Source organism: Fulmarus glacialis, unplaced genomic scaffold (assembly GCF_000690835.1).
Source record: "Fulmarus glacialis isolate BGI_N327 unplaced genomic scaffold, ASM69083v1 scaffold1963, whole genome shotgun sequence".
Classification (NCBI taxonomy): Eukaryota; Metazoa; Chordata; class Aves; order Procellariiformes; family Procellariidae; genus Fulmarus; species Fulmarus glacialis.
The window spans coordinates 82026-95075 of record NW_009203434.1 but is presented as its reverse complement, the minus strand read 5'-3'; the positions used below and the strand labels follow the sequence as shown (position 1 = coordinate 95075).

The window sequence follows — 13050 nt, the reverse complement described above, 5'->3', positions numbered from 1 at the left end:
CACAATGCCGCCCCGAGCGCCTCTGCCGGCGACGGCGCCCAGGATGTAGCCGAGGGGCCGCGACGAGGATTCAGAGAAAACCAGGGGGAGAGTAAACAGCAAAATGGGTAGGTGGGATTTTTTTTTTTGCTGTGAGGGTCTTTCCTCGCAGGAAAAAAGCTGGGCTTGTTTAAGGGCTAAGTAAAACACATCTTGGAGGAGTCGTTTAATCCTCAGAAGCGAATCTCTGAGGAAGGACTCGCATCTTAAAAGGGATGCTTTGAAGGGCCAAGCCAGACTTTCGGTGACGATTTTTCTCAGGATTGACATTATATCGGTTTATAGAGTGTCAAAGGTAAATTGAATCAGACCACAAAATGCTTTACACGATGGCTTGTATCACGATGTGTTCTGGACCTTACAACAAGCCTGGTATTAATTTCAATGTCCGTGTCTCACTGTGTATTTTGACTCCCGATATGGGTGACTGAAAGCAGCAGGCACTCAAAAATGCAGAGCGGTCTGTCAAGAAGGGTCGGTGGGTGCTGCAGTGGCTGGGAATGAGATGCTCTGAAAGACCAACCATGGCCCCGGCAGGACCGGTGGAGAAAGGTCCCAGAAGGGAGGCAAAGGGACAGTGTCGCATTACTTCTCTGCACAGCACCTGAGAAACTTTAAGATGCGTTCAAGGAAGCTGGCGGGGTTGAGCAGATTTTTTTGCAGCGTTATAATGTAAATACCTCAACTTTAAATGTTACCTTAACCCTAAAAAAGCAACACAGATTTAAAATTTGAGTCATTTTCGTATTCAAATAATTATTTATGTTAAAGTGGATATCGGAGACCTAACATGTAAGGGTCTGTATGGCTGCATAAAAGGCTTATACTGTATCTGGTGTAGCGTCTAGTCTGGTAAACACTAGATTAGTAAATTAAACTGATCCCGGCAGCAATACTGGGCGCTCGGGCCTGCACCGCTGCCCTCTTTCAGTGGCAGGTTTTTGGCTGGGGCCGCCTCGGGCTCTCCCAGAAACTCCTGTGCAGGGCTCGGGAGCTGAAGCACCCCAGGGGCCCGTTCCCAGCGGCTGCTGTGCCATGGGGAGAGGAGGAGGCTGGGCGCAAGTGGTCCCATGCCAGTTGGCCTCTGTGCCCAGTAGCAGGTCTGGCAGATTGAATTAAGTAATAAAAAGGGCAGGACGGGAACTGTAGGTTTCTCTTCAGTCTTAAGAAGGTAAAACCTGTGCTTAAAACCTAAAAGCTGTGGTTACTATTTCCCATCCCTCAAAGGAAAGGGGCTGGAGGAATAGGCCTAGTGCCTCTCACCTCTGATAGTCTCTCAGTATATAAAGTATATGAAGAATCCTACAGAAAGGTAAACATCCACGTCAACTAAAATACAGAATAAATTGCAGTTTCAGTTGAGTTTCTCATGGGGGAAAAAAACTTCTTTAGGTACCTATTCCCTTTATATTGCAGCGCGAATATTTTCCATATGTGGAATCATATAATGCAGTCCGTATGCATTTTATATCACACTGTTGTCATGGTAACTTCCAGCCCTTTCTTAAACAGCTGATGGCAGGAGTCCATGCTATGTAGAAGTGGGATGAAATCGGGAGATCCCAGAGACTTGCTCGATGATGGTAGACTTGTCGAATACACTTTGGCAAACTGTCTCTATCTTTCCATGAATGCTGTTTTAGCAGATACTGTGTAAGGAGTACTCAAAAGCAGCAATTAGTACTGAAAAAGATGAACAATAGCAACAAAATTAAGTCTCCTGGAAGGAAGCGCTGCAGGCGTAGAGTAAGCACTTGACAATCAAGATAGGATGACGGGGCGAGCGCTGTTATGTGCCCTGCCTCACGGTTACGGGATGAATAATACCGACTGAAGAGTATCACAGCTGACAGGTGAAGAAATCCCTGTCTCACTGCCAACCTTGCAGATCTAGTTTGGGAAAGTTTGAAAACATTTAGAGCTGTAAAAACGTACTTTATTTTGGCATCTTTCTTACAATAGTGTGTTTGGGCTGTCTAACTGTCTTGCAGTCCTAAGGTAGAAAACAAAAACAAGCAAACAAAAACCCCTAAAGTGGTTATATCAGTCTGCCACTACACTACTTATTTAGTTTTACTTACAAAAATTACATTTCTACAATGATGCTTTAACTATCTCCCCATTTAAAATTGAATCAATGACATTTATGAAATAGCAGAAACATTGAAGTTTGGAATAATTGATCAGTCTGAAATAAACTCCATTTTGCTTCTGCGTTTTGTATTACTCATTTTTCTCAAAAAATAAAAAAGGCAACTTGTATCGTGTTCATAGACAGCACTGCTGAGCAAATGCAGTTCTTCAAACATGCACTTTGTCGTACTCAGAATTTCCTCTCTTCCTCCTGCCACCCATCAAACCACATTCAGGATATAAACTATTTGCCTTCACTTCAGGATGGGGAAGGAAGTTTTGTTTCCCTTGTTTAGTCCTGGCTTAGAAAGAAAGTAATTTGCCTTCACTAGGCTGCGTGCAGTTACGCTTTTATCAAGACCTTCTTGCCAACTCATGCATGAAAATGTGCCTGCTGCTTTAAACAGGTAAGATGTCCACAGACTTCACTCAGTTTAAGCTCAGCTGGGCTAAATTTTTCCCTTGTAGGTTCTCTTGATATTAAGTTTGACTTACATGATATATGGCTTTACCAGAGCTTGGATTTGGAAACTCCTGTAATATTTCAAGAAGCAAAGAATGTATTAACACATCAAATACTTTTTTTCCCTTTCAGATAACAACAGTGACAAAGTTAGTATCAACAGCACTGGAGTTGAATTATGGTTGTTTTTCCTGTGGGAATAACCAGCATGTATTCTTGTTTTGCAAAATTATAGCTCTTAGAGTTTTATATTTAAATTTTGCAAAACAGCTTCAGCTTTTCTTAGTAACTTCTTAGTGTAGTAAATGGTTTTGTCTGCATTGGACATGATGTGATCTTGCTTTTCATGTGTTAAATTTTGCAGCTTTTTTTTTTTTATTCCACAAAATATTTGTGTGGTGTTTGTGTGTATTGATAGATTCTTGGTGCACCTGTGGCTAATTGGTGTTAGTAATACAAGTAGTGAATGGTGAAATATAGCATAAAAGCAAAAAATGGCTTGAGGACTATGGAATGGAGGGCCTAATACTGAATTCATACAACAAAAATAAGAGTAACATCCATATACTGTGATTTGTGCATGTTAGGGATGATAAATATGATTGAGGTTTTATTGGCTTCTCCCCTTGCCTCAAGGCTGAATGAAGGGAGAGCCTGTCTCGTTGGATTTTCCTTTGTCTCTGGCACCACCTTGTTGCCTCAATAAGTCATTACGAGTAGACTCTTAAGCCCTAAAAAACGGACCAGTAGGATCCGCAACAAGAGAAGTCAGCAGCATATACCACTTTTAATAAATGTGAAAGACTTATTTCACTGTAGTAGTTGCTAGAATGCAGTCAACTGCATGTAAATAATTACATTTCCATGTAGTTCTATACCTTTAATTACTGCTTTAATTTTCAGATTTTATTTTTGCTATTAACCATTTTGATGCTTTACTTCATTTTTCTCTGTACTTCTTGTACTCCATCCTGGAAATACCACTGTTTTTGTTTCTATACCCTTCCGTCTCTAAGTAACCGTGATAGGTACGTGTACTTCACTAATACTGTGTGTCAGTAAATTCAGTCTTTTACTATAATTTTGTATGATACCTTTCACCTCATTCTTTTAAGTATTAAGTATTCTTTTAAGCTTAAGTATTTACTAATGCATTCCACTGAATGGGCCTTATTCTTACTTGTTGACAATTAATAATTTATATCATTCTCATTCATATTTTCCACCTTTCCTTACCAGAAGCGCTTTGGGCATTAAAAATACAGTGGGAATGTAGAGGCAAAACCAGAAATTACTTTTAAAGGGATTTTTTCTGTAGAATTGTTATGTCTTAGGAGCTAGTTTTGTACAGTTAATCTCCTGTAAATTATGTAAAAATGAATGTATGTTTAAAGGGTCTTAAAGATTAGTGCTTTGGGATAAGGAATATAGACTTTAGGACTAATATACATAGTATGAATCTTCTATTATCTTTTCCTAAACTGATTAGTGCCATTACATGTTCTTTATATCAGTTACTGAAAGCAGAATTTTAAAACCTTGTATTCTTGCAAGGCTGCTAGCGTGGGGATTGATAACAGCATGTAGGCTACTGTCGGGAAAAGTGCCCCACTACTTTGACTTTCAGAGGGGGTATCAAGCATCAATATCTTCACATTCTACTCTAGAACATCGCTACCTACGCTTTCAGATGGCCGGGTTCTGATCCAGGCTTTGCCAACTGAAAAAGACTTGGTGTGTACTGGGTGGCCCCACAGCTAGTGCTTTGCCTCTTGTGAACGAAGGGGAAAATTTGTCTGGGGCACCTGAACTGAACTAAGTAGACTACTTTGCTTTACCAAAACAAACAAATCCCCCTCTTATTCCTGTAGCTAAATTGCTGTGAGTTTAATTTAAGTTTAAGTATGGGGGTTCTGTGCTGCGGTTTTGGTAGTAGAATGAGAATATCACTATTAATTGGATTTCAGTGCCCTTTCTCACAAAATTAATTCAATAGAATAATTAGCTGCACTTCTGTTTCAACTTCCTGACTTTATTTCTTGTTTTCTTTTTCTCCTTTTCCTGCTTATGCTGGGAAACCTTTCTCTTGCTGTCTTACTCTGTCATCTCCAAGGAAAAACCCACCCAAACGGTAAAGATTTAAACACATAAATGTCTTGATAATACTGGCTTTTACTATTTCAAATGTTCCAGCTGTGAAACAAGGAAAAATATTTCAGTCAGGTTAGACTGATTATAAAGCTGTGTTTGGTTCAGAGAACTGAATCCGTGTTCAGGTGTGCCTGTAGAGCTCACCGCTGCACATCCACATCCAAACGCAGAAGCTGCCTTTAAACGCTGTGAAAAGTTCATGTCTTTGTAGCTACCCCAACTCAGGTGGTCTCTCAAGCTTTTCACTCACTGCTCTCTCCTCTCCTTGGCATAGCCCGCCGCGGAAGCACATTGTGGATACCTATACAGAGTTTTACCACACACCCACCCACAGCGATGCCAGCAAGAAGCGACTGATCGAAGACACCGAAGACTGGCATCCCCGGACAGGCACCACCCAGTCCCGCTCTTTCCGCATCCTTGCCCAAATCACCGGCACTGATCGGAGTGAGTAGTTCGGTGTAAGCGAAATAAAAGTGATGGCCTTGGACAGATAGGTGTTTTTTAAAGAGTGAAAGGATTCGGTCACATCTCTTGCATTTTCCCTCTTGGATAATAAATCCAGTAGCCAGAATTTTGGTGAGCTCTTCAAAAGAAAAAAGTCTTAGAGGACTATAGTAGGAAAATATTTTTGTAGAACTCCTACGATTGCTAAATAGCTCAGGACATAGACATTACTGGACATTATTCCTGATTGAGTTGAATATTAATACATTCTAGATAAATACTAAAATTTCCATTTCTACTTCCAAAGATGTTGGCAGATATGTATTTGTTGTTTCTTTCGGCTCCCGTATCACCAAAATGGTGACATTCCTGTTCAAATTTAATGCCCCAGAAAAATTAAGGTGTTTTCAGGCATGTAGAAAATCTTTGACAGTCATACAAAGGTGTGTGATCTGCAATGACTTAACCAATCAGAAGCATAAATCCAAAGTTCCTCAGTTTATTTCCTGGTCATGTTTCCATCCTCTGCTTATGCTAAGGTGTGATCACCTGTACTGTGGACTGGAACAGATGATGCAGAGAAGGTCATTCCCAGTCATACAATTTTATGGTAAAACTTCAATTGCATATTATGCTGTCAGTTATAATTCATTGGCTGAGATCTGTAATGTTGCGTAAAAGCCATCAGAAGTGCCATCAGGAGATTTGAGCTCAGTCACGTTCAGACTGAGGCAGCTAATGTAGAGGTGATTATTTCATTCTTCTGCTTTTCACAATAAAGAAGGCAGTAAGGAAATTGGACCCCCTCCCAGGGCGAAGATTTTATTAAATCAACTATCAATTCTCTGGCAGCATTACTCTAGAAGCCAATGATAACATCTCCCCAAGTAAGGGTTATTGACCATGTGTGATAAATATTCTGAACTTGGACAATTACCTGATTGTTTTGTGGTAGTTGTGCTAGTCTATTAATGGATCATTGTCTGTCTTTGGATTCTCTTCATTAATCCTTGTAAGGGCAGAATATGAGACGTGAACATCAAATAACATGTCGTCCAGTACTGATGAGTTAATCATGTTGACAAATACTATCAGAAGGTGACTGCAGCTACATTTGCCAAACTTAAAATCAGGGCTGGGAATTTACATGATCCCATGTGCAGTCCTCTAGCACCTTGATGGTCACAGCCTGGCTGCAAACAGACACTTGGATTATCACCTGGTATAAACCCACTGGACGTTCGTCCAAAAGAAATGCCTCTAACTTCCATTCATCTTCCCCTTCTCAACTCACCTTTCTCAATGCCAACATGGAGAGTGGGCCAAGGGAAAGGGCAGAGACCAGCAGAGTCTCTTTTCAGCAGTCCTGCTGGCAAAGGAGCTCTTGAAGTCTATAGACATACCTCATTTCCACTGGGGCATATTTAGAATTGAGGAGTCCTAACGAGCCTTGTTGTAATCCCTGCTGTGGTGAATGCAGTGGCACAGGGGAGAATCTCAGTGTGTGGTGGTACAGTGCCTTTAGTGCCTTAGAAAATAAAAATTTTCTGTTTTCTTGCAGTGAAAGAACCAGAACATGAAGCTGCAAAGAAGACTAAGTGAGTTGATGTTTTACATTTTTATTACTTTAATACTTTGCATGTCTTAATTCTTAACTGATAGTGTTTGGTGCGTTTGTGTGACATCCGGGTGTTTTTAAAATGCTGCTTCTTTTTTTGCCTTCTACTTCAGCATGTAAAAATCAAGATCTTTTTCTGCATAAACCGACCTTTTTAAATCTGTTGGTGCAGTCCAGTATTAGTGTTTCTGCACGAGTTTGAGATTTTCCGTAATCTTGGACTGATTTCGTTTTCTGTACGAGGTCAGCTTGTCAACATGTTTTCCTAAATCTAACCAGGCATTTTTGATTTGCGAGCGCAGATCAGATTGCAAGGCATAGCTGGAAAGTATTACCGTTCTGGACTGCGAATGAGGGTCAGCTGTCTCCTTACTTTGGGATACGCATTGTTCAAAATGAGGACCAACCAGTGGCTAAATCTAATGGTTCTTGCAGTCAGTGGGAGTATTTCTACTGACTTTGCCTAACACTGGATCCAAGTTTTTCACAGAGAGGAAGGCAATGTGCGGATAGGAGTAGTGCATGGAGATTGCATGCTCGCTTGTGAAACTGCTTAAGACAAACTTTCTTTCTTTCTTTCTTATTTTTCTTCTATCACTTCTTTCCACAGGGAAAAGGTTCCCATCCACGTCTTTAGCCCCAAATATACAAAATTACGTGACTGGCACCATGAAGTCTCAGCACGTGTTCTTAATGTCCAGTGATTTTCCCAAGTTTGCAAAAGCAAAATAGAAACACTTTCTTCCTTTCTTCTTTTCCACCTGCTTTGCAAAAAAAAAAAAAAAAAAAAAATCAGAAAACGTATTTCACTAGCCTTACTGCGAGAGAAATTCTAGCCTTTTCTATACTTTTCTAACACTTTCCTACTGATGTGTAAAAAATGAGATGAAAATGTTTTTGTGCTTATCACTAGTTGACAAAAGATATGTATTTAAAACAGAACAACTTGGATGACTGAATCTCCCAACGTGGGGGAGGAGATGGCTGTTGCAGTTCTTTTTTTGCCTTAAAGGAGACATTTGCATTGCTGAGTTTGAGTTACTGTAGGTTGTTAGAAAGCAGAAAATTATGAACAAAAGAATAAGAAATTTTATTACTTTGATTTTGGGGCTGGGGGAAGAAGACAAAGACGGACTGTATGCACTTATTTCAAACTGTTGTACCTACCAGGATAATTATCTTGGATTTCACTAGATTTTCAGGAGGTCAATTTCAGAGTGGTTGTAAATGTTTTACAAAGTAGAGCAAGAAGACAGACTGCTTTTAAGCAAATAAAAAAATAATTTAAAAAAAAAAAAATCCAATGTTGTGAATCAAAGTGCAAGCTCAATATAAAGATTCTGCTTCTTAAACTAGTAATATGTTCATATTGTGGAAAACTTAGAAAAAAATGAGCAGAATGTTGCTGTGTACCTGTAAGAGCTTCAACACATCCTCTAACAAGAACAAGATAAGACGGTAGTATTTATTTATTACAGAGTGAAGCTCATAGGCTTTCTTGTGTTTATAAAAGCTTCATGGCCCTATGGTTCTCCTGTAAAATAATGTATTATAGTAGCTACACATTCATTAATTTATGCTTTCTGAAGCTTGAAGAATATTTTAATAAAAGTTGCTTTTATCTTAGCTCTGTCTGTTTTTCTTTTGAGTCTCTCTGACTCCTTGAATAGTCTTCTGAAGCATGGAGCTGTAATTTCATTGCACCTTCACAGATTATAGTAAGAGAAACAATTAAATCCCTGCTGCATAGTAGAGACAATCTGAATTGTACAAAACTATCACAGTAGTAGAGTTCCTGATCATGTTAAAAATGGGGTATGTGTTTGTGTTGTCATAATCGACACAAGATTTGCAGAGATCAATAAAATGACTGACCTTTTGGGGGGCTGCAGGACACTGCACAACTTGGAAAACTGAAAAAAATAGAGACCTTTGGAAGCATTTTAAGCTTGTGTTTCCTTTTCAGATGGTTTACACTACTATACAGTACAGCAGTAGCTTATGGTATTTGTCATTTTATCTTTAGGAAAAGCCAAACAGAAAATGGAGACTTCAGGTAATAGCCAAGTTATCTAACACTAACAGTCACCAATGTGGATGCCTAACAATGCACAGCGTAAAGTACAATTAGATTTGCATTGGTAATGATGGACCAAGGCATATGACATCTTACACACCTTTTGGGTTAACTCCTTAGCAACAGTAGGGGAAAATATTCACTTTAATAATTTGACTAAAGACTGTTTTGATGAGCAGTGCCAATCAGTTTGATTGCCCCCCCCCCAATCACGTAACTTGGTAGTGAGTACTGTTACTAAACCCAAGTGTGTTACTGAGTGCACATACACCACAATATAATTATCTGATGGAATACTGCGTATTAAAGTAGGAATGTGAAGTAGTGTATTAAAACTGTTTTGCTGGGTTTAAAGAATTTTCTATGAATGGAAAGGAAGGCGGGAGTTTCAGAGGACATCAATGCAAAGAAAACTGTGAAAAATTATCACTTAGACTCTCTGTAAAGTTTTTTTCATAAGGGCAGAATGGCTTGACCTTCAAGTATTTTTATGTTTTGGAGATGTCCCTAGGTAGTAAGAATATCTTCACATTGGTATTTGAGTTACCATTACATTTATCTATCTTACCAGCTCTTGTCCCTTTGAAGGGTGAGTTGCTTTAGCGAGAAATGGAAGAAAAAAGCCTCTCTAAATAATTCAAAGTATAGAAGCCTCTGTTTTGATTAAAATTAAACATAAGATAGTCATGGAGTCTGTCTACTGAGGATATGAGAATAATTTGAGAAAGGCTACCAAAATTATTAGTTTCCTATAAATTCATAGTAACAAATCACTAGTTCCAAAAATGTTTTATGAAGGTGTGAAATTAATTTCATTTACTGCTTTAAAGATGTCATCTCTTCGCCCAGTATCCCCGTTGCACCACACTTGTTGAGGTTAAATTTTGGACTTTGTTACTGTTTCCAAAACAATGGACTGGTTTTCCATTTGCATGTGGATAACATGCCCTAGCTCATGTCTGATTCCCAGTATACGTCTGATCTTTGAAAAAATATTCTGAGTGGTTTTTGATATAAATGAATAAGCTTACATTTAAGAGAGCACCTAGAGGGATGAATATGACAAACAATGAAATAGACACTTCTCTTCCATCAGTAATCTACAGATAAATATCCCAATTTAATAATGTTCAACTTTTCAGGCGGGCATTGTCCAAGACAAATGCCCTGTGGATTTTTTTATTATTGTTTATCCCTAAACTGTAACCCACTAGGGATTTTTGTGTGGGTAAAACAGATTTTTCTTCTCAGCAGCTGGCAGGACAGGAAATAGAAGTAGAAAGCCCTCACTGAAATGTGTAAAACAGTTAAGTAAACCCGTTACTTAAAGCTTGGAAAGACAAAGTCTAGCCTTTATGTAAAGTTTATTTATGTGTTTTTAGTAACTGAATAGTTCTAATTCTGCAGCACCCTATTTCTAAGTATGTTTTAGATGTTCACTTTTAACCATCTCCTTTTGAGCAACCAGGTACAGATTTGGTTTTGGCCTTAAATTGTAGAGTCAGTTCATTGTCCTGAGTGAAGATGTGTCTGGATTTTCCAGATTTGTAGTTTAGCTAATCCCTAGCCACTGGAAAATATTTGTCCCACTCTTGGTCATGTATTTATTTTTCCCCCCCATGTCATAAATATCTATAAAGCATACCTGCAGATCTACCTAATGGAGCCAGAGCCCAGGATACCTGTATTAATCTGAATAAAAACTCCGTAGCTACCCAGACTTTGGAGATGCCACCTGTACCAGAATTTCCATCCACGCCTTTACCACCTATGAGGTCTGCTCCCTGGTCATTCCTAAGTCTGTTCAATAATTTTCAGCACTTAAGGCTCCCTACTTTATTAAGATACTTAATTCTGCATGCTAATATATGTGTTCCATCTTTGTAAATGTAAAATACTACTTGGCTTTCTGATTTTATGAGCAGCAGGACACTTCTCAACCTTCACTAAAAGCGTGACACTTCCTAAGTGTATTGTGCCTTATTTTATCCCCCTATTTGTATTTTGCTGTAAACTCCATGGGTTTTTTGTTTTTTGTTTTTTCAATTTACTAACACTTTAATGCACAGTGTCTCCTGTTCAGCATACTATTTCAATGTGGATTAAAAATCTCTTTCTCTGGGTGTCTCCATTTGGTTTTATTACGGTGAATGGAGTGAAAACGGTCCTAGACCAGAACCTGCAGCCGTGCTTTTGCCGATAGCAGAGTCCTCCCCTGGCAGTGTCCCCTCTCCCAGACTTTCTGAACACATTGCCGCAGCAGCTCCTGGGAGGTAAATCATTCAGAGGGGGTTTTGATTCAGCTAACGATCTATCTATATGTTGTTCTAGCCTAGATTTGTCTGTCTTGGCAGAAAGGGTTGTCTGTCATTCGCTTAAAATAAACTTTATTAATCTGCCGTGACTAGGGATTTTCCTGGAAATGGTAGGAGGGGGAAGGAGAAGAGAAATTAAATAAAGCTGGGCAGATTCATGGACAGTCTCGTGGATACCAGTTAAAATAAGACACGATATTTAGTGTGTGTCGATACGTTGTCAGTGGGTGTCACCTGGATGGAGTAACTTTCCAGTGGTCTCAACAACTCAAAAGTGAATGCAGATTTCTTTAACACACAGAAAGATGCCTTTAAAAATATTTAAAAAAAATTTAAGTAGTGGATTATTTGATTCATAACACTGCTGTGTTACGATGCAATCAAGGAAAACTAGATGATTATCTGGCAAACTTCCTATCATTGGCCTTGGATAGCTTCACTGGCACTTATCTTGGCAGATTGGTGATGTTTTGGAGGTCACCTATGGGTACTAGACAGCGATGGTAATTTTGGATGTAAGACAGTGACAGTAATTTGGAGGGTCATGATGCTATTGTTGAAAGTCAATAACATTTGTGATGGTTTGTGTTTCATAGTGCAGGAGTGTTTTTTAATTCCAGGTAGCTAGTGTTCATTACACATGCACAAGCACAAAGTTATAACACGAAACAAAGCTGCTCCTCTAAAAATGAGAATTGAATGAACAGTGCCTGGTCCTGCCAGGCCTCTAGACAGAGACTTGTCCTTGTGAAAAGCATACAGGAATATATTGTTGCCCATACCTGTGTCGGCTTTCTGCAAGTAGAAATCTAATACTAAGATTTGGGATTGACAGTTTCCCCTTTAAAGCAATAGTCTCAACTAGCTGAGAGAGGTGAGGCGAAACCTCACAACAAAATATGTCAAGTCTGTTTTCTTGCAATGTCTTTTGAAGGCTTTTTTGATGTCTGGGAGAAGAGGATACCTTCATGAGCTAACATGAGATTAGTCAGGAAGGGATGGTGGGTGATGACAGAGGTTTGCTTGGACAGCTGGCCAGTACCTTCATGGTAACCTTTGGTTTGAGCCAACACAGAAAAGAAGTTTCACGTTCTCTTAAATCCTAGGAAGCAGATGGGGTGAGTAGTTACGAGTCACCAAAAATGAACAATACACACAAAAAGTGTGTGGCAATACTCATGGTGTTTCGTGGGTTTTTTTTAAGCAGAAAACCTGGGATGAAAAAGGCAGGGGGAAAAGTATTACTTCAGTAGTTGATTTTCACGTCTACCATGACATGAAACCCTAGTATGATTACACCTACTGAGCTGCAGATGCCTTGCAGATACTGCTACAACTACTGTGTTCTGAGTACCAAGGAGTTCTTTCTAAATCCCAGCTCTGGATCTGTATCTAGGGAAAGGAAATTTAAATCTACTCTCACTCAAGACCTATGGCTCTAAGTTTATTATTTGGCAAAATTAACCTAGCAAGAGAGCAGCTTTAAAATGAGCCATAGGAAATTGGAAAGGACAGCTACGTTCGTGGTGGTTCGGGATGAGAGCCAAAGGAAAGGACAGCTACGTTCGTGGTGGTTCGGAATGAGAGCCAAACTATTTATACAAATAGTCAAAAAAGTAGATGATCAGTATTTTCTACTCAAGAAGGGCAGAAATCTGAGCAGCTTCTGCAGAGCTGTAGAAGGAAGGATTAGCATTGAGTGTGGGAAGGGGAACATAAATTATTTGACAAAGCTATGAGTCTTGATTCTCTCCTGAAATGAGAGGTCATCGGTGTAGCAACTATATTTGGTGTTCATGTTTTGTTA

At 39.3% G+C, this 13050-nt stretch overlaps 1 protein-coding gene across 1 annotated transcript in view; it reads left to right on the top strand.

The window, feature by feature from the left end:
* Positions 1-42: 42 nt before the first annotated feature.
* PDLIM5 (PDZ and LIM domain 5) overlaps positions 43-13050 on the top strand; it is a gene marked incomplete at its 5' end in the record, with an annotated part of 52626 nt that continues 39618 nt past the window's right edge. Inside the window, 3 exons of the mRNA XM_009574624.1 lie at positions 43-107; positions 5061-5233; positions 6795-6831. Coding sequence (XP_009572919.1) covers positions 43-107; positions 5061-5233; positions 6795-6831 — 275 coding nt within the window. The remainder of the gene's footprint in view (positions 108-5060; positions 5234-6794; positions 6832-13050) is intronic.